The sequence below is a fragment of the Papio anubis genome, chromosome 13, assembly GCF_008728515.1.
Source record: "Papio anubis isolate 15944 chromosome 13, Panubis1.0, whole genome shotgun sequence".
Taxonomy (NCBI): domain Eukaryota; kingdom Metazoa; phylum Chordata; class Mammalia; order Primates; family Cercopithecidae; genus Papio; species Papio anubis.
This window is the reverse complement of record NC_044988.1, coordinates 105,532,139-105,552,204: the sequence shown is the minus strand read 5'-3', so window position 1 is coordinate 105,552,204 and position 20,066 is coordinate 105,532,139. Positions and strand designations below refer to the sequence as shown.

The 20,066-nt window shown below is 57.6% G+C and overlaps 2 protein-coding genes across 11 annotated transcripts in view; both read left to right on the top strand.

The window, feature by feature from the left end:
• The window catches only part of LOC100998684, a 53,077-nt gene extending 44,628 nt beyond the window's left edge, over positions 1-8,449 (top strand). For 6 of the 10 annotated variants that reach the window (XM_031654713.1, XM_031654712.1, XM_031654710.1 and 3 more), the window contains 6 exons: positions 72-157; positions 460-529; positions 2,592-2,728; positions 3,110-3,222; positions 3,603-3,778; positions 4,297-8,449. In XM_031654713.1, the coding sequence (XP_031510573.1) occupies positions 72-157; positions 460-529; positions 2,592-2,728; positions 3,110-3,222; positions 3,603-3,778; positions 4,297-6,692 (2,978 nt within the window). In that variant the 3' untranslated portion in view covers positions 6,693-8,449. The remainder of the gene's footprint in view (positions 1-71; positions 158-459; positions 530-2,591; positions 2,729-3,109; positions 3,223-3,602; positions 3,779-4,296) is intronic. The other 4 variants (XM_031654706.1, XM_031654711.1, XM_031654709.1 and 1 more) reach the window with 4 other exon arrangements.
• Positions 8,450-12,898: 4,449 nt separating this feature from the next.
• QSOX2 (quiescin sulfhydryl oxidase 2) overlaps positions 12,899-20,066 on the top strand; it is a 39,472-nt gene continuing 32,304 nt past the window's right edge. The window contains exon 1 of the mRNA XM_003911088.4: positions 12,899-13,241. Coding sequence (XP_003911137.2) covers positions 12,914-13,241 — 328 coding nt within the window. The 5' untranslated portion in view covers positions 12,899-12,913. The remainder of the gene's footprint in view (positions 13,242-20,066) is intronic.

Here is a 20,066-nt window from a genome sequence, read left to right as displayed (position 1 = left end):
TGCCTCGTTCCTTCCCTTCCTGGCCTCAGTCTGTGGTTGCCGCTGGTGACTCCTGGGACTGTGTCTTTCAGAACCTGGGGAGCAGCCTCGGGCCCCTCAGCCGGGCCTGCAGCCCGCGAGCCCCCCTGACGGACGGCGGCTGGACCCAGCCTCTCCCGTACGCACTCCCTGAAAGCCATTTCCCCAGCCCCACCTGTTTCAGGGCCCTCCTCCCAACATTCTGCCAATCTGAGACTTGATCTTGGTTGGGGCCCCTTGGTTCCTGTGGCCGGTCCTTGGTTCCTGCAGTGGGTCCCTGTCTGTCCCTGCCCGTCCCTGTCTGTCCCTGTCCACCCCCATCTGTCCCCATCCACCCCAGTCTGTCCCCATCTGTCCCCATCCATCCTGGTCTATCCCTGGCCCTTGGTGCCTTCCCTGCAGGGCCCTGTGGCATGTCCACTCCCCTGTCTCAATCCCCAGGCCGAGGAGGCGGAGGGGCGCCTCCCCACAACTCAGCGCAGGTCGCGGGAGGTGAAGGAGCCGCTCCCAGGTAAGCACCCTGGAAACAGCGTGTGGGCCATCGCGGCGCCGGACGCGTCCCCTACATCCGGCAGAGACTGTCCGAGGCTGGAGCTCAGCCACTGGACAAGGACGGAAAGCAAAGAAGATGGGCCCTGGTGGTCCCCCACCCTGGCCTCGGACCCCTTCACCGCAAGAAGAGTGGCCGGCTCCGTCTCCTACCGGAGGTGACGCAGCGGCTCTTCTGGAGAAATTAAAAGTCGTAACTGGCTGGGGTTGTTTTAGTCGCAACTTCGTTCATCTGGGGCAGGTTTTTAAGCGTTTGGAAGCCAGCACTGCCTGAGCGTGGGGATGACAGAGGTTTTTGCACCAATTACATTTTTCTGTTTCCGAACCTTACACTTGGCCGGGGCCTCCCTGAGAGCCAAATCCCCAATTTGTAGGTGGGGCGGGAGGGGACGCACTCACCGTGTCAGGGAGCCCTGGTGGTGGATCTAGTAGCCGCTGGCTGAAGAGTGAGTGGGGGGTTGCATGCCCTGCGATGCCACCTCAGAGCTCCCTGACCAGCTCTGGGTGCCGAGTTCAGAAGGTCCCCACCCGGTGTCCATCCTCGGAAGCAGGGAGACTATGCTACCAAGGGTCTGCTGGACTGGGGGGTCCTGCAGTTGGGGCCAGGGAAAGCAAACCTCAGGACAGACGGGTTGAGATAGGAAGAGGTTAGAAGCACTTGTGGGGCTGCCTGCCCAGGAAAGTGTGGCTGGTGGGGCTCCCTAGAGAGGCCAGTGGCACTGAGGGGCGGAGTGAATACAGAGTGCTTTCCCCCCTGTCCCGCATCGCCCCCGGGCCTGCATCGTTCAGGCTTCAGCGGCCACCGTGAAGATTGCTCAGCCTGAAGCCTCCCTTGCCACATGGCCACATGTACCAGCTGTCACTGTTCTCGTTGCCTCTGGAGGTGGCTTCACTCGTTACGCCCACACTGCAGAGGAGGAGCCTGAGGCCTGACTTATGTCCTCAGGTGGTCCGGGGCTCGCCCTGGGGCTGCCTGATGGCAGTGCTGGCTGCTCTCTGATCAAAAGACTGCACTTGCAAGGCCTCCCTGGATGACGCCCCACTGTGGTCACTGGGGCAGCCCAGGGCCATGGACAGGAGGGCAGGTGTTCCCGTTGATGGAGCTTCCCCCTCCTTGGGCGTTCACTAAACAGCTCTGGTTCCCTTAGCCAGGTGGCCTTGGCCCTCACAGTCCCCTGCCCCACAGAACGAAAGTCTAGGGAGATGAAGGTGCAATGCGGGGAGGGCCTGGTGCTCCTGAGGAGGGCTCTGCGATGGCCCCACCCACCCCTTTGTCCCCCTTTGCGATCCCCCCGGCAGTGCACTGGTGACCTTGCTATGTCCGAGGCCTGCCCCCCACCAGCCCTCTGTGCCACTCTTGCCTCACACCAGCGTCTGTCTGGATGGCACCGAGGGGGAAGAGCAAGCTCTGGCAAAGGGTTTCCCCCAAGGGAGGGAAAGAGGCCTCTAAATAATAATAATATAATAATAATAATTATTATTATTATTTTTGAGACAAAGTCTCACTCTCTCCCAGGCTAGAGTGCAATAGCGTGATCTTGGCTCACTGCGACTTCCGCCTCCCGGGTTCAAGCAATTCTTTTGCCTCAGCCTCCTGAGTAGCTGGGATTATAGGCACCCACCACCATGCCCACTTAATTTTTGTATTTTTAGTAGAGATGGGGTTTCACCATATTGGCCAGGCTGGTCTCGAACTCCTGACCTTGTGACCCACCCGCCTCGTCCTCCCAAAGTGCTGGGTTTATAGGCATGAGCCGCTGCGCCCAGCCGACTTCTGAATTCTAAACAAATTTTCTCTAAACTCTTGGCTGGGACTTCGATCACTAACTGTCCAATAACAGGATCATTTTAGCAGCAAACTACCATGTACGTTTCCGCCGTCATTACTAACCAAGCACTGCAGAAAGGTGTGCGTCACTTTGAATGTTAAGATTTGTTTTATGTGACTTCGGAATTCCTGGGAGCTGCTCCTTCTGCTTCCTGCATCTGTCCCCGCCAGCGCTGACAGTCCCTTTGCCCTTCAGGAGACCCTCAGACCAAGCCCGGCCCTTCCTTAGCGGGGAAGCCCCGGGCTCCGACAGACAGCCATGTGAGGAGCTTTGGGGAACGAAGCCAACCCTCCTGGGGCAGAGAAGGTCCTTGTGGCCCACAGGAAGCCAGCGTGAGTCGGGTGTGGCCGTGCACTTCCTGTGGGCTGAGTGGGGCCCGGCCTTGCTGTGTGGCCCTGCGGGGTCTCCTGGTCCATCCCATGAGTGCCCCGGGGCCCTTCCCGGCAGATGCCTTCAGTTCTGAAGTTTGCCAGTTCTCTGGGTCTTACCCTAACACTCAACACCTGGGCAGAAAAACAGACTTTTTTTCCATGGCAGCAGGGCCCAATGGGAGGAGGGGAATCTGATGAGTGGGGGTCTCCACGGCCATCTTTTGGGTGGTCTTTGTTCCTTAACCATGGCCGCCGGAAGCACAGGGGCTCCATCCAGCTACAGGAGGTGGACAGAGACAGAGACCACACCCTGACAGTGTCATTTCTCCAATGTGTCTCCAGCAGGTGACTGAGGGCAGCATGAGCGAAGAGGGCTCAGAATTGGGGCTGGATTTTGCCGAGAGTCCCGTGGAGGAGTCCCAGGAAACTGAGAGCTGGCGATCAGGGGAGCAGAGGTGTGGGGCTGGGCTCCCCGGAGCAGGCAGGACCTGGGGCAGGGGTGGAGCCTGAGGCACGGAGACGGGTTCAGCCAGCACTGCCTGTCCCCCTGCTGTGGAGACCCTCACTCTCTCCTGGCACAGCTGTGCTGCTGGGGTACAGCTGAGCCCTCCGGGGTCTGACCCACTTTTGGAAATAAAGATGTCACCCATGAATCAGCTCAAGGTCAGCAGAGGGGCCTCGAACCCCCTGGGAGTGGCAGCCCCACCCCTCTCGGCCACCTGATCCAGTGGGACTGAGACTAGATGCCTCCTAAGACAAGCCACTGGGGAGCCCTTGCCCTCAGGGTCACCTCAGGTGGTGGCAGAGGACTAGCTGGGATGTTTTTCAAGTGTAGGCTGTGGACTGAGCCCAGTGGGGTCCCTGACAGTGGGCCCTGGGGAAGAGGCCAGGAGGACCAGGATCCCCACAAGGTTCTCCACGAATGTGCTTGCAGGATGGAGACCTGCCTGCAGGAGGTCCCCGGCGTCTCCTCCACCTGGCTGGAAGCTGCCTGGGCTGCTGCCTTCCCAGGTAATGCCCCAGCCCCCAGCCCCTCCCTCAGCCATCGAGTCCCCACTAAGGGTCCCCCAAGGCTGTTTCTACACCAGAGACAGCTTCTCCCCACAACACACAGCCCCTGCCTTCCCCACTGCCCAGCTGGGGGGCTCTGCCCACGCACCTCACCATCACAGGGTTGCCGGGGGAGGTGAATGACGGTCAGGGATCCTCTGGATCCACCCACATCCCGAATGAAAATAAAAAAGGCAAAGCCAACCAGTCAGTCCTTGAACCACGGCTGCGGTGCTATGAGGCTGGGTCCCCAAGTCTCGGCAAGGTCCCTGGACATGACTCACTGGGTGTGGGTGGGGGTGGGCGTGGTGAACCGCTGGGATGGAATCACAGGGGGCCAACACGCTGGCACCCTCGACGCTTTTCCTGCCTCTGTTCAGGGTGTTTCTCTGTTCTGACCTCCTGGCTTTGGGGGCCGTGGGATATGCATGGGGTCCAGAGTGCAGAGGGTGACAAGTGTTGATTGTCCCCTCTCTCAGCAGCTCCTGTGGCCCCTGAGGAGGCGGTGCCCCCGATCCTGCACCAGGGCAGTCCCCTTCTCCCCGCCACCCCCTCCTGCGGTCCAGGCTCTGAGTCCGCTTCCGGAACCTGCTGGGGGCCTTCGGAAGAAGCCATGGTGTCATCCCACACCTCCCCAGCAGGCTCTGTGACCAGCCTGTCCTGTCCCTCTCTCTGGGAGTTCCAGAAAGCAGCGGCTACCCTGGTCCAACTTTCTGAGAGCTCCAGCTCTCTTCCCGGCTTGGAAGCTGAAGGCTCCCCAGACAACGGTTTTGCCTGGCCTGGAGAGCTCTCTGCCCGGCACTCCTCAGAGGAAGCTGGCCTGCCTTTGTCCTGGGGGCCAAACCAGGGTGAGCCTTGGCCAGGCAGTGTTCCTGGGGGTGGAGGACGGGTCACCTGGCAGAGGCCCCAGGGCAGTGGGGCCAGCCCCCTGCGTGGCTCCTCCTTGGACACGGCTGTGGCAGAAGGTTCAGCACCGGAGCAGAGCCCGAAGGCAGGCTGGCTGCTGCCTTTCCCAGACGTCCCTTCTCCAAGGTCAGGGTCAGAGCTGTCAGAGGCCTCCAGCGAAGTCTGGGACGAGGACAGTGAGAAGGACCTCCCAGAACCCTGCACCGGGGCCGAGCCAGCCTCGGGGAGCTCCCTGCCTGCAGGTGGCTCATCGGGCCTTGAAAGTGGTGTGGAGACCCAGGTGGCTCTTCCCTCCCCACGGCCTGGGGAGGGGCAGGAAGCTTCTGGGACCAGCGAGAGCCTGACGGGGGTGTCAGACACAGGAGAAGCATGCCGGGCACCCCCGGAGGCCGCCGGTGTGGTGTTCCCACCCCAAATCTCTTCTGCCAGTGACTCGGACTCGCTGCCGGCCTTTCCTCTGGGGACCTCTGGGAGTGAAGGAGCAGATTTCGGCAAAGGAGGAGAGACTTTGGGCTACCAGGAGGGAACTCGGGATGCTGACTCGAGTCTGTCCACCAAGAGCAAACTCCCACACCTCATGCCAGAGCCCGAGAACCCAGTGACCCTGCAGGCTCCTCCCGGAGACCTGGGCAGGCTGGCACTCCCAGTAGCTGAGAGCCGGGTGCCTGGGCCCGGTGGGAATGGAGCCCCCACTGTCCTGGAGGAAGCCTGTCCCCCACTTGCCAGTGACGTCTTGACTGAGATCCTGTCTCCCGTGGACGAGTTGCTGTCCTACAGCAGTGCCGACCTCCCGTCCTCCATCTACAGGGAGGACCCCCTACCCCCACCTCCTCCCACTCCCCAGGCACAAAGTGATGGCGAAGACACCAACCCATGCTCAGATGCCTTCCCTTCCCCGCCCTCGGGGCCCCTCGGGGAGGACACCGCCATCACCACCCAGGATTTGTCCTCCTTGTCTGAGGAGAGTCTGCCGGAGGGACTGTTTCCTGGGCCCCAGGGGTCTGCGGGAACCCAGGAGTCGGGGCTCTGCCCAGGGGTGGCTGGACCAGGTGGAAGCCTTGAGGACCAGTTGGGTAGATGCAGTTCTATAGCAGGGGATGAGGCCGGAGGCAGCCAGTGGCCTGAACCTGTCAGCTGGCCAGGGCGCCCGTCGTGTGAGGGGTCAGGCAGTGTCCCTGGAGGGCTCCCAGGGCCATCAGTGCAGCCCCCAGCTCCATCCAGAGTGGCCTCTGTGGCCAGGGAAGGTCTGTCAGGGCTGTTGGCAGCTGGTGACGCGGACGTGACGATTGGCAGTTCATCGGGGGACTGGGCTCCCGCTTTGGGCACAGGGTTCTGGGCTGATGTGGCCTTTGAGGAGGTCTTGGGCAGTCGGGGAGAGCCCTGGGAAGGAGCGCAGAGCTCTGGGTGTGCAGAGAGCCAGGGAGGGTCGGGGCAGCTCTTGGTGGGTCTGGATGAGCTCCTAGACACTGCTTCATCTGCAGCGGGGCCCCTGGGCAGCCAAGCCTGCTTGGCCAAGACCCCCACCAGGGGCCGAGACCCCAAAGAAATACTGGGTAAGAGCAGGAAGGCAGCCACACCCCCACAGGCAGCCACACCTCCACGTCCCTGGGAAGCAGCCCCGGCAGCCTCTCCCCCAGGCCAAGTACCCTTGGCCACCCGTGGAAGGTGTGGGTCCCTGGAGTCATGCCAGCGAGGACATCGAGGGAGGCCTGAGCTGCCAGCTAGAGGACCCACCCGGGCCCGAGGGCTCACTGGGCAGAGAGCTGCTCCTGGAGACAGACTCAGGCCGTTGTGCGCATCTCCCAGGTGTGGAGCGAGACCAGGCAGTGGACCTTGTCTCCACGCGGCTCACCAGGAGGGTCCTGCACGACTCCTTAGCAGCTCTCTCCACACTGGCCCCCAGGTGCGGCCCCTAGGGAGTGTTTTCTGGAACTACAGAGATGCACAGGCGTCCACGATGTCATTGTGAGCTGTGTGTGGCACACACATGCACACGTCAGAGGAGTCAAGAACAGGAGCGAGGACAGGGGTGGAGCAGCGCCTATGCCAGGACAGGGGTCATGGGGATCAGCGAAGGCCGAGAGCGGAAGAGAGAACATTTGGGGTAAAGAAGAGCTGGGGTGGGCCCGGCTGGTGCTGACTCACACCCCTGAGCTCTGCTTAGAAGACAGTCGGGGGCATTTGCCTGCTTTGACTTTGGAGGTGCCCCCCCGCCACCCCCTACCCCGCCCACACGGCCAGCAGATGACGTGCAGCTGGGGGGACTGGGCATGGGCGTCTCTCACCTGAGCTGCACAGACCAGAGGAAGCCGCAGCTCAATGGCCCAAGGTCATTTCCCCTGCAGCCCGCACAGCCGGGGGCTTGTCCTCTGGGAGTCGGTGGCCCAAGATCTCTTTTGGAGCATATTTGGGACTCGCTGTGCCTGGAAGGCCGGGGCATCCGATTTCTCCTGGTGTCACGGACTTTTCTTTGCTTCCAGAGCATTCGCTGGGACCCCTGTAATTTCTCCGGGACCCTTTTGAATTTGAGGGTCTCTCCTTGAATGGGGAGTTGATGGGCAGCGTGTTGGCCTCAGGAACCTCTGTGTCCCAGCACTGATCCCTCCAGGATGTGGCTTCTCCTGTCCAGGGCCTCAGGCCTCCTCCACGTTGAGAGAGGACCACACTCCAGACTTTATGCATGCAGTCCGGTGGGAGACATCACAAAGCTGGCCTGGCAAAGCCCTAAGGCGCCAGGTCGCAGGACACACGGAGCTGCCAGGGCCCTCTACCCCATAGCTCTGGTGAGAGAGCCCAGGCCCCTGAGAACCCCTTTGGGCCCCCTTCCGTGAGGTAAGAGCCCCTCTCCAGACACCCCTTGCTGGGCAGCAGCTGGGCCCAGCCTGCCTTCTCCAGCCCCGGGGCGGCTGCTCAGCCCCAGGTCCCGTTAGGATGGCCGGCCTGTGTCAGGGCCCCCACTCAGCATGTGCGTGGGAAGCCCAGCTCGGGCCGGGCATCTGATTTTGCGCCGGCTCCTGCCCAGCCCACCTGAGAACGCAGAGGTTTGGATCCAGTGGGGAATGTGTTCCTGCGCCGTGCTCTCAGTTTCAGAACAAACTTTGAGCTGAGCTACAGCTTTCTCACGGATCCCCTTCTAGTCTTCCGAACAAATTAGTCTGTGATTTTTTATGTTTTTCCGTTTATTGCTGACCCTTTTGGATTTATGAGGCTGTGGGAGAGGAATTATGTATTTCACACACACGCATCTGGCACGGCAATAAATCTCCTCCACTGAAGCCCCCGCAGATTTGCGGCGAATCCAATGGCTTCCTGGCTCGCCACCACACGGTTGGTGCTGACGTGCGGTGTGATGCAGTGGCGGCTGCACTCACAGCTGGACTTTCCCTGGGAGCCCAGCAAGAGCCGGTGGCAGGGTGCCTTTGAATGGGGCTGGTCGTGAGGAGCGAAGGCAAACCCGGGCCAGGGCTTCCAAGGACAGCAGCGCTGGAGGGGGCCGGAGCTATCAGGTTACTCTGACTGCAGGAGAAAAAGCCACTCCACCAGAGGTGTAAATACATTTAATCTCCCAACACATACAGAGCAGAGGGCTTTGGCATTCAGATATATCGACCGGGCGAGATGGTAATCCAAGGTTCCTCCCCTTCAAGGTCTCCTGCTGTTCTTGTCTGGGCTCTGATCTGTCGTCACCGCTTGGGCCAATAAATCTTGATACCGGCCTCCAGAGAAGTCATTATCTTTCATAGAAAATGATTATTTCTCAGTTAAACCCTATGTTTAATTTTCCCGTGATCTGTCTCTTTCAGCTTCCCTGCTTAATGGTTCCCTCCTGCATAAAATGCCCATGAACGTGTCCGCGGCACTCCCAGTCCCAAATCATCAGACAAACTTTACGAGTCCTTTTGATTCCCTGCCCTGCGTGGCCATCACGGCCACCCTCATAAAACACACGTGAAGGCCGGGGGGCCCTTTATAAAAGGTGGCGGCTGCACACACTCCTGGGAAGCATAGCCTCCTGGCACCCAGGGGACTGGCAGAACTCGCTCACTGCCCAGGCGGAGCAGGGTCCCTGCGGGTCATTTTCTCTGTGCCCAGGGTCGAGCCTGGCCCGTTCATGCCCAGCAAAGCCAGGCTCAGAAGCCGTCCTTTTCGCGGCTCCCCAGGCAGCTTTGGGGTCCTGGAAGAGTGTTGGCAGGTCCCACAGCCATCCCATGGTGCCTTGTCCCGTCCACCCACCTCATGGCAGCATCAAAAGCTGGGAGTGGAGGATGGGATCACACACACCCCCTGGCGCTGCCCCGGGGCTCCCTGCCACCCTTCCCCTGCCCGCCACTCACCATGTCCATCAGTCTGTAGCTGATGCAGCACCAGCCACACTGGTACTGGGAGCCAGCTCGGGCTCTGAGGCTGCCTGGGCCCTGCTCCACCTCTCCCTAGGGGTCTGGCAGGGAGCCCCTGCCCTCAGACGTGCCTCCGTGTCCACAGTCCCAGGAGGGTGGCCACCCACCTCCTCATGGTGTCCTAGTGAAGACATGGAGAATTGTTCCCCCGGGCACTGTTCCTGGCACGTAGCCAGTACGCAGGGGCTGGCACAGGTGTGCACAATTCCTCCTCAGAAGTTTTCCCAAAATGGGTGGTGGTCGTAAGCAGCTGAGCCCTCCATGCCAAACTCCTGCTAAAGGGGGAGATGTGGATGGCAGGACCAGTCCTGGAGCCAGGGCCATTGAAATCCATCGGGTCTCATCTCCGCTCTCCCCATGTGGAAAGGGAGGTGCCTCAGAGCTGGGGTTCTGCCTTTGTCTGCAACACAAGCGTTGGAGTGGGCCCTCCTGGGTTCCGGGAGGCACGTGGGCCTGAGACTCTCCTCTCTGTCACATACATGCCATGTGCCCTTCACCTGACACAGTAGTCAGCCCTCTGAGCCTCAGTTTCCCCCTCTGTAAACAGAAATATCAGGTCGGGCTCATGCCTGTAATCCCAGCACTTTGGGAGGCCGAGGCGGGCGGATCACGAGGTCAGGAGCTCGAGACCATCCTGGCTAACACGGTGAAACCCCGTCTCTACTAAAATACAAAAAAAACTAGCCGGGCGTGGTGGCGGGCGCCTGTAGTCCCAGCTACTCGGGAAGCTGAGGCAGGAGAATGGCGTGAACCTGGGAGGCGGAGCTTGCAGTGAGCTGAGATCGCGCCACTGCACTCCAGCCTGGGCGACAGAGCGAGACTCCATCTCAAAACAAACAAACAAAACAACAGGAATAGCAATACCTGTTCCACGATGGGCAGGCTTGTGCAAACCTGCTCCAAAGATGGAGGAGGCTGAGAGGCAGAAGAAAGGGGCTGACAAGTCCAGTTTCTCAGGAAGAAACATTTCGTAGGGATTTACAAATGGAAGCCACATCTGTGTCTCTGGAGGCCCAAACAGACGGGATCCCGCCAGCACCCCCAGGCCCAGGGCTTATCTGCCACAGGGGAGGTTGGTTTAGAAGGGATGTGCAGAAACCTGAGGCAGATAGCATCAAGGCTTTGTGCCCTAAGGGTAGGATTGACGGCAAGTACCTGCTCTACACAGGGAACGATAGATCCACTGGAAATCTTGGAGGCCTTCCCGGAATCAGGCTCATTAGGATCCAACACAGCAGGTTAGGTCCAAGATGCTGCCTCAGTCTGCACAGGACCTTATCTCATCAGGTCTGAGATGTGATCTCCCCACATTTTGATCCCTTTGAAGCCAGAGCTGTCTCTGTCAGGGCACCTGAAAATTACCACCAGCCACGTGTTTTCTCGCTCAGCGGCACGCATGCTAACCGCGCCTGCAGTCACCTGGTTTGCCACAGCGACATGCGGACGCCTCTCCTGCAGGAGGCGGGGCAGATTTCATGCGGGCTTTGGGCAGGACCTGGCTCAGCACAGACAGCTCTTGCCTAGACTCTGAGATTCAATCCCAACCCCTTCTCCTCCTCCACCCTGTCTTGGATTGGAGAAACTCTGGTTGGCCTCTACGTGCTGGGCTGAGCTTGGTCCCATGGGTGGCTCCATTTCACCAAGCAGGTTTGGGGTGAAGTGTTGCCTCAATGTTCCGAATGTGCCCCTCCAGTTGGGCTCATGGCATCCTCTGTCTCAGCCGGATCAGGCTCCTTTTCTCCACTCCCTGTTCCCCTGCCACCTCGCCGCTGCTCCTTCTGGAGGCCTGGGGCTTGGTATGTGGCCCTCCCCTCTGTCCCACAGCCTCCCCTGGGGACCTCAAGCAGCCTCAAGCTCTGAGCTCCAGACTCGACTCCCACTTCCAAACCCTGACCTGACACCTCCCTTAGAGTTTGAAAAGGCTGCTTAGATGTAACCGGTCCAAAGCAAACTCCTGGCGTCCTCCCCAGCATAGCTCTCCCATCTCACCGCTGCAGGATTTAGTCTCAGCCATAAGCAACCCCATTCCTCCAATTGCTTTGGCCCAAACTGTGCCAATGTGACACCCTCCACCTCCACCCAGGCTCAGCCGACCCCTCCACCAGCATTGCCTCTCACCCCTCCCCTGAGTCCCTCCAGCTCCTGGAAGGAGGCAGCGGCCCCTCCCAGGTCCCCTGCTTCCCCTCCTGCCCCTCCTACTCCGCAACTAGAAGGGCAGAGCTGCATCTTTGCACCAATCCTCCCATAGTGGACCCCAATTCAGCATCAAAGCCCAAGTCTGTGGCCCGGCTTGTGAGGCCCCCTGGGTCTCGCTCAGGCTCTCAGCTTTTCTTCCCTCCCACACTTCCCCCAGCTTGCTCCGCTCCCACCAGGCCCGGCTCCGGCTCCTCGCTGTTCCTCCAGTGCGCTCAGTACCCTTCTGCCCCAGGGCCTTTGCATGTGTGGCTCCTCTGCCTGGGCCACGTGCCTCCTCCCTCACCTCCTTCTCCACTCGGGTCACCCTCTCAAAGACTTCCCCACCCTCCTGTGTACGGCAGCCCTGCTGGCACTCACCTCCCTATGCGGCTTCACTGCTTTTCATAGCACGCGTTGGCTGCTTTACGCCTTGGTTTGTTTTGGGTCTGCCTGAATGGCAGGCCAGGGGTACTGGGGGCTCGGTTTTGTTCTCGCTTTGTCTCCAAGGCTTGGCACAGAGCAGAAGCCAGGAAGCGTGGGTGATGGAAGGAAACGTGAACGGGGAGACGCAGGACGTGAGGGAAAGGGAGCAGGTGCCTCAGCCAGGGGCCCTCTGGGGAGAATCCTCTCATCTGGGGTTACCTGTTGTTAGCAGCAAAACCGTTTAAACAAAATCTTACACAGAACCCCACAATACAGGTATCTATTTATTTTGAGACAAGGTCTCGCTCTGTCATCCAGGCTGGAGTGCAGTGGCGGAGTCACGGCTCACTGCAGCCTGGAGCTCCCAGGCTCAAGCCATCCTCCCACCTTAGCTCCTCAAGTAGCTGAGACTACAGGTGTGCACCACCATGCCCAGCTTTTTTTTTTTTTTTTAAGAGATGGGCTTTTGCTATGTTGCCCAGGCTCACCCACTCCCTTTTTCTGTTTTGGTCACACAGTTCAGAGAAAATACTGACATGTGTAAAAATTAGAAATAGGAACTAAAAAAACCCAGGTATCCTGTTCAATGAAGCAAAAAGTCGTATGATTTCATTTCCAAACCTTGAAGCTGCGTTCGACTTTGGAACACCCTAAAAGGTAGCACGTAACACATCCGGCTTTGAGTGGATGCTTTGCTGCATATTCTAAGCGTTCAAATCTCATATTAAAAAGTCGAGGCTGGCTTGCAGACCCTCTGAAACCCCAGGTGGGGTTGCCAAGTAAAAGAACTCCGGAATAGTTTTTTACGTCGAATAATGTCTTGTTAAATTTGCATTTCAGGCATGGCACAGACCTAGGCTGAAAAACCGACTGTTTGCTGAAATTCACATTGAACCTGGCGTCGTGCACTTTTATTTGCTAAATGTGGCCACCTGGCCCGGCTCAGGGACGCGGTTTGGGGATGGCGCGGCGGGGCGGGGCGGGGCGGGGCCTGCCACGCATGGGCGGGGAGATGGCGTCATCAGACTCTTGGGGGCGGGGCTGCCACACAAGGGCGGGGGCGGAGAGGGGGCGGGGTCAGCGTGCGGGGGCGGGGCGGGACAGAACTGGGCGCGCGGGGGCGGGGCCGGACGCGCCGGCGCACGTGACGGTGGTTGCTAGGGTGAAAGTTCAGCGCGCCGGCGGCACTTCCAACATGGCGGCGGCCGGGGCGGCGGTGGCGCGCAGCCCGGGAGTCGGAGCCGGACCTGCGCCGGGAGCCCGGCGCTCGCCCCCGCCGCGGGCCGCACGGCTGCCTCGGCTGCTAGTGTTGTTGGCGGCGGCGGCGGCAGGGCCGGGCGCGGGCGGTGCGGCGCGGCTGTACCGCGCGGGCGAGGACGCAGTGTGGGTGCTGGACAGCGGCAGCGTGCGCGGGGCCACCGCCAACAGCTCGGCCGCGTGGCTCGTGCAGTTCTACTCGTCGTGGTGTGGCCACTGCATCGGCTACGCGCCCACCTGGCGGGCCCTGGCCGGGGATGTGCGAGGTGAGGCGCGCCCCCGCGCGGGGACCCCCGACCCCCGGGACGGCGGCCTTCCAGGACCCCCTGCGACCGCCCCAGAAGGCGGGTCCCGGGGCCTCTCTCCCGTTTTTCTTTCCTTACCGCAGAGCCAGCCCCTGCCCCATAGAGGCACCCCACTCGGACCAACCCTAGCCTTTCCAGGGTCAGGTAACTAAGCCAGCTGCTCCCCACGTCTTCCCCAGGTTAGATCCTAGCGAGTCGGGCTGTCACAAGTCAAAATGAAACCATTTTCCCGCAGCCCTCACCGCACACTTGGGGAGAGGGAAGCCCTCCCGTATCCCAGCTCTCAAAATACCTATGTTTTGAGCCCCAATAACTTCATTGACTGCCAGGCCTCCTACCCTAGCTGTTTCCTGGCGTCCACACACCCCATCCCCGGTTATTCCACATCAGTGCCTAGAATTCCTGATCTCTGAGGATCCCTCATTTCTATTCCGCACTTGTAGCCACCTCATTCTCTTTAAAACCTTCATCATTAGCTTCCTGGTTCGGATAGCTGGCTGTATAGTGGGTGCTCAGAGTGAACCCACAACTTAGCGATGCAAATACTCTGGAGACTTCTCAATAATAACCCACAATAACCTACAAAGCATTTTTTTTTTTTAACTCTACAAAGCATTTATTTGGTGGGTTCCTTTATCACAGATGCACAACCTTTGAGAAATCTTTCACCAAACTGCCTAGGTAGTGTTCCGCACTTGACTTTTCAGTGCTTTAGTCTGGTCGCACGTTGTTAATCAGTCACGAAGTTACTCGCCTGCTCTACAGGTCAGAGTTGGCGTGGGAGGGGCATTTACCACACCCTTCCCTTAAAATGCAATTTAAACCACTGAAGTAGGAGGTCCTTCCGACCCAGTGAGGTTTGGCAGGGCTTCCTGTGTTGTGCTAACCTCTAATTACATGTTTCAGTGGGCAAGAGCTGTAACAAATTGCTACTCTTTCTTCCGGCACCTTTGTTTTTATGTCTTATACCCAATCCTGCTGTATTTTTCTCATCGCCAAACAGATTTGTAAAGAAATCTTTTTTTTTTTTTCAAGTCTAAATAGGGCTTTTGTATGTCATTGTAAATGGTTATCTTTAAAATGCATTCTCTTCTTATCTCACGGTGATGGGGCCTTTTGATTCGAATGGATTCCTCCTCTTTGATCTCCTGTTTTCTTATGTCCCTGTTGACCTGACTCAGAACTGAGGTCAGAGACTGGAATAGAAAGACAGAAAAACTGTTCAGTGGGGTTTTTAAACACTGCTTTTAGGAAAACAATTCAACATGTAGAGAACCCTTCAGTTCTTGTGTGTTATTCAGTGGCAGAAACAGATATGTTCATTAAAATGCAGGTGGCCCTGGCAGTACTTTGTCACCTGTTTTGCTTTTTTGTGGGTTTTGGGTTTGATTTTTTTTTTTTTTCAGTTGAGTCACTGAAGTCTAAAGATGGTAACCAGATTCAAATACTGCAGATTCTGTAGCTGAAGCAGCACTTAGGCAGCCTTGAGAACCGTCCCCGGAGCTCAGAAGGAAGGCCACTCCTGACATCCATACCCAGTGGTGGGATTAACTCAACTCAATAAGTTGAGACCCTTTAGAGGGTCTGACTGTCTTCCCAGTCACAGTAGGAAGAACAGGCTTGGGCCTGAGACTGAGACTGGAGGAGGATATGGCTGAACGTGAAAGACAGCGGTGGCCTGACCAGGCAGCAGGGAGAGGGCTTCAGGGAGCCCAGGCAGAGGGTCCTGTTGGCTAAAAAGCCAAACTATAAAATATTGAAAGAGGTTTGTTCTGAGCCAATGAGTGGAGTGGCCATGGCCCAGGGAAGAGTGTCAAGAGGCCCTAAGAAAGTGTGCTCCAGGCAGTCACGCTAATTTGATTTTATACATTTTAGAGAGACAGAAGTTATAGGCAGAGAAACATAAATCAGTACATGTGAGGTACAGGAAGGGGTAGGTTTACAGCTCATAGGTGGATTCTGATTGGTAATTGGTTGAAAGAGTTAAGCTTTGTCTAAAGACTTGAAGTCAGCAGAGAGAAATGCTTGAGTTAAGCTAAAAGGGCTATGGAGGCCAAGGTTAAGTACATGAAGCCTCACAGGCAGCAGCCTTGGGGAGAATAGAGGGTAAATGTCTCTTTTCAGACCTTAACGCTGTCAAACTCATTAAATGTCTCCTAGATCCAGGGAAGACCTAGATAGGGAGGGAGATTCTCCGCAGATGCAAATTTCCCTCACAAAAGACAGCTTTGCAGGACCATTTCAAATATGTCAAGGAAATAAACGTATTTGAGGGTGAAATATTTTGATTTCCTTCAGGGTTTGCTATCTGTCATGAGGTGCTGTACCCAAGTCAGGCTGGAGTTTGGTGTCATTGCTGGTGAGGCTGTGCTGTCTGTCTGTCTCTGTTTCATTCACCCTGGTCAGCTCTGCCTAAACTCCAAAGGGAGGTGGTACAACCAGGTGTGTCTGACCTCCCTTGCCTTCAGGGCCTGGAATTTGTTTCCTCAGGTTGCCCTGGGGTCTCCTTGGCCAAGAGGGGGTTCAGTTCAGTCAGTCAGGGGACTCAGGATTTTATTTTTGGTTTACAGTCCTGAGAGCCAAGCTGTGCCCATGAGGCGTGTGGGAGGTGGAGGCCGGGTAGAAAGGGGTGAAAAGCCCTCAGCACCGAGGAGTCCCCAGAGCTGTTCTAAGGCTGCAGCTCTCAAAGTGGGCCACTTGGGGACTTGTTAGAAATGCCTGCTTCTCAGCCCCAGCCCAGACCTGCCAGGTCGGAACTGTCTGCTTGGCACCTGGCTCCTCGTCTGTCATCCCTGCATGGAGCTGTTCCACAGGGATAGGGCGCCCACTGCCCGTGGCAGTGCAGGGGTGTGGCCGCATGCAGTCATCATTCCCGTTGTCAACATTCTCATGTTTTCTTATGTCTCTGTTGACCTGACTCAGATCAGTCACCTGTGGCCCTGATCAGTCACCTGTGGCTTAGGCCATCCTGCTGATCCCCTGGGGGCACACAGGCCATGGCTTGGGCCCCACTTCGACCTAGAGTGTCCAGCCACCTCCTCCCACCGGTCCCCCTGGCTGGCACCCGCCACGCCCTGCGTTCTCCATGCCTGTAGCTGCTGGGGAGGATGGTTAGGTGTGGGCTTTGCTCCCCAGGAGCCTTCAGCTGGAAAGAGCAGGACAGGCCAGGGCCGCTCTTAGAGGCCTGTTCCCCACAGCTTAGGGCACGTTTGTTTTCCTCAAAAATTTGGATTGAACTTTAGCTCTTGACTGGCATTTTTAAGGTTGGGAAAATAAATGTTTTTCCTTATAAGAAGGTGGCTTAACAAACAAAAGGTGTACTGTTTGGTGTGACCAAATGTCATTCTAGTGTTTGTGGAGATTTGGCTTAAGCCTGTCACTTCTAAGTACTTTGCAGAACAAAACCTTGCTGAGTTCCTGAAGATCTGCCTGGCAGTGATGGTTGCTGGGTTTGTGATGGAAGATGAGACACCGGGGCCTGGGGCTACACTTGGGCCTGTCTGACCGGTGAGATCTCTGAAATGCCTCTGCAGTCTTGAGTGGACAAGAGGATGCACCCTAAAGGCAGGGCCTGTGTCTCCGTGAGCTGTCTGTGGCCCTGGTGCCTGTTCCCTCCCATCTCCTTCACTTGGTCAGCCTGAGAAAGCAGGGCAGGCCGCCACCCACAACAGGCCGAGTCCTCCCACACCTGTCCTCAGGAGGGCAGGAGCGCTCATGTTGCAGGTGATAGCACGTGAGGTTGTGTGGGACAGGCCGAGTCCTCCCACACCTGTCCTCAGGAGGGCGCTCATGTTGCAGGTGATAGTGCCTGAGGTTGTGTGGGATAGTCACGGTCATGCAGCTGAGTGACAGGCCAGGATGGGTGTCCAGGGGTGGGTGACCTGGAGCCCTGGCAGTTCATTCCTGTGTCTTTGTACAGGACGGGTGGGGGTTGGGCACATCCCACATCTCCTGAAGGAAGGGAAGGGCACTCTGTGATTGCTGCCAGCTCCTCTGTCCCACTTGGTCTGGTTTCTTATCTACTCGACTAGGCTGCAGGCTTCTTGGAGATGAATTAGAACTTGGCGTTCCCCACAGACTCATTGTCTGTTTACTGGAGAAAGAAACAATAAGGGCCAGAGGGAGGGGGACATACAGGTGTCAGTGGGCATCTGGCGGGGCTGACGGCCCTGAGAGCCGCCGGATGCTCACTGGACTCGTGGGGTTGGAGAGGGTGGAAGGAGGAAGGTGGGTGGGGCAGTGGAGGCCTCCTGTCTCCTTATGGGCCCAGAAATGGCCTAATGCAGCCCCGCTGTGGCGACCGCCTGGGTATTTCACAGAAAGGATGGTGCGTCGGAGCAGCCGGCCTCCCTGCTGGCCTCCCCAGTGGCTGTGGTTGGTGCGCTGAGAGTCCACCAAGAGTTCCAGGCCACTTACTTGTTGTTGAAGTAAGGCGGGATGGTTCGCTAAGAGGGCCTTACAGCCACATCCAGGGAGCCGCCTCCGCTGTGTAGTGCGGTCATCGTGCCTTGGGTGACCCGGGTCGCAAGCACTGCTTGGGCTTCCCGATGGAGGACGGGCTGAGGGACTCGTTCCCTCCCGAGAGAGAAGCAGCGTTGGAATTGCTGTCACCCCAGAGCACCCTTCGAGGCTGAGGACCGTGTAGTTGTGGTTTAACGGAACTGAGCTAAATGCTGGGGATCAAGAGTCCACGGGACCCAGCGCTGCCCTCAGTCCGCAAAGGAGGCGACCGTAGCATGCATCCAGGTTGTCTCAGACCAGCCCTTGGCAGCTTCTAGGTGATTTGTGTTAGGCTCTCCCGGTTGCTAGGTGGGTTTCATTTCTACCCAGGCCTGTTGTTCCAAACTTGTGTCTTGAACTTGGAGCTTAGCTAAGAAGACCTTTGCTCAGCCGAGAGGGGGCTCCACGCAGAGGGTCTTCTCCAGGGGCTGGCGTGCGGAGTTCGAGACCCCAGCGTGGCCCTGACTCAGGAAGGAGAGGCCGCAGTGGAGCTCTGTCCCTTAAACACAGTTCACTAGTTGCATTTAAACTTGGGAGATGATTTCGTCTTTACTGTAATCATTTTCTAGAACTGATCGATACTTCACTATACATTAGACTTCTATAGACTTTTTCATTAGAACATGACAGGCAGCCGTCAAAGAGTTAATCTTGTTAGATTCGGTATCAGAGTTATTTGACAAGCACGTTTGAAATAAATGTTAGTCTGCTATATATAGAAGCTTAATTATTTCTCAAGTATTTTTAAGACTGGAGTACTAAAATAGCCGGGCGCTTGAGCGGAAGTGAGAATAGGCCTGCAGTCTCATTTCTGCCTCCCTTTGGAAGCCCCTGGCTGCGCTGGGTTGGACACCCCCGCCCCTGCCCACACCCTGTGCCTCTCAGCCGGCTCTAACCCCAGAGGCCCAGTGAAAGCAGGCCATTTGCATTCTGCTTTAGAGGTTCAGAGCTGGACAGGTGGGCAGGGCAGGAGAAGGGGAGGGTACCCGTTGAGTGAGGCCAGTGCCCTGAAGCTAAGCCTTTTACATGTTTTGTGTTTTATTTGATAAGATGGACTGCCATATCTTTTGTGTTGCCATGAATACCGTCCATCTGCCGGGTCCTTGCCGGGACTCCTGGCGCCTGTTCAGCTGCTGAGGGCGGCCTGTGTAACTGAAATTCTCCCTCATCTGCTCAGCCTTCCCCGAGCACACGGGCTGGCGTTCTTTCAAGGACAGACAAAGGCTTTGTGGGGTACCCGCAGGCCCCTTCACCAGGACCGACCCTGCGTGGGGTGGTGTTGTCGGGAGCATAGCTCTGCTGAGGCAGGTCGAGGTGCTGCCCCTGTGGACTAGTGGAGCTGGACTTTCCTGGCCCTGCGGTGTGTGCAGGGGCTGTGCATGAATTCAAGCTCTGGGATGAATTTGCGCTGTGTTCTCTCCCAGCCCCAGGCTTCGGAGAGCTTGGAGGAACAGCAGGGAACAAAGCAGGGAGGTCCCTGCCTGAGGAAGCCTGTGCTTTAGAGGGAGCAGCTGACAGTCAACAGGAAGACAAATAAAACAAGGAAGCGGCCAGGGCAGTGGCTCACGCCTGTAATCCCAGCGCTTTGGAAGTTGGGAGGATCACTTGAGCCCGGGAGTTCAAGACCAGCCTGGGCAACATAGCAAGATTCCCCACTCCTGTGGTCCCAGCCACTTGGGAGGCTGAGATGGGAAGATCACTTGAGCCCAGGAGGTTGAGGCTACAGTGAGCCGTGATCACACTCCTGCACTCCAGCCTGGGTGACAGAGCGAGACCTGTCTCAAAATAAAATAAATAAGTTACCTATAGATTGTAAGTCCTAGAAAAATGAATAGACCGGTTAGAAAGAAACTGGAGTGGCCCTGGGTGGTAGAGCAAGGCATCAGACGGCAGCGACTTGGGAGAGGAGCCACGAGGTGAAGGTCCTGCCAGGGGCATGGCCAGCACAGAGGTCCCGAGACAGCCAAGACTGCAGTGTCCAGGGGGCCTTTTGTTTTAGAGACTGGTCTCTCTTTGTGGTCCGGGTTGGCTTGGAACTCCTGGGCTCAAGAGACCCTTCTGCCTCAGTGTCCTAAGTAGCTGGGACAATGGGCAGGTACCACCGTGCCCGGCTAAAAGGACTTTGATAGGGCCTTGGTCGCTCAAGGGGGCAACCACGAGGTCCCTGAGGGCCCAGCAGCAGGCAGATGCGGGCTCAGTGAACAGTGCTCGTCTTCTTCCTGAGCAACAGAACGCCAAAGAACGATTTTAAGCAGGGAAACCTGGTTTCTAGGTAAAAATCTCCAG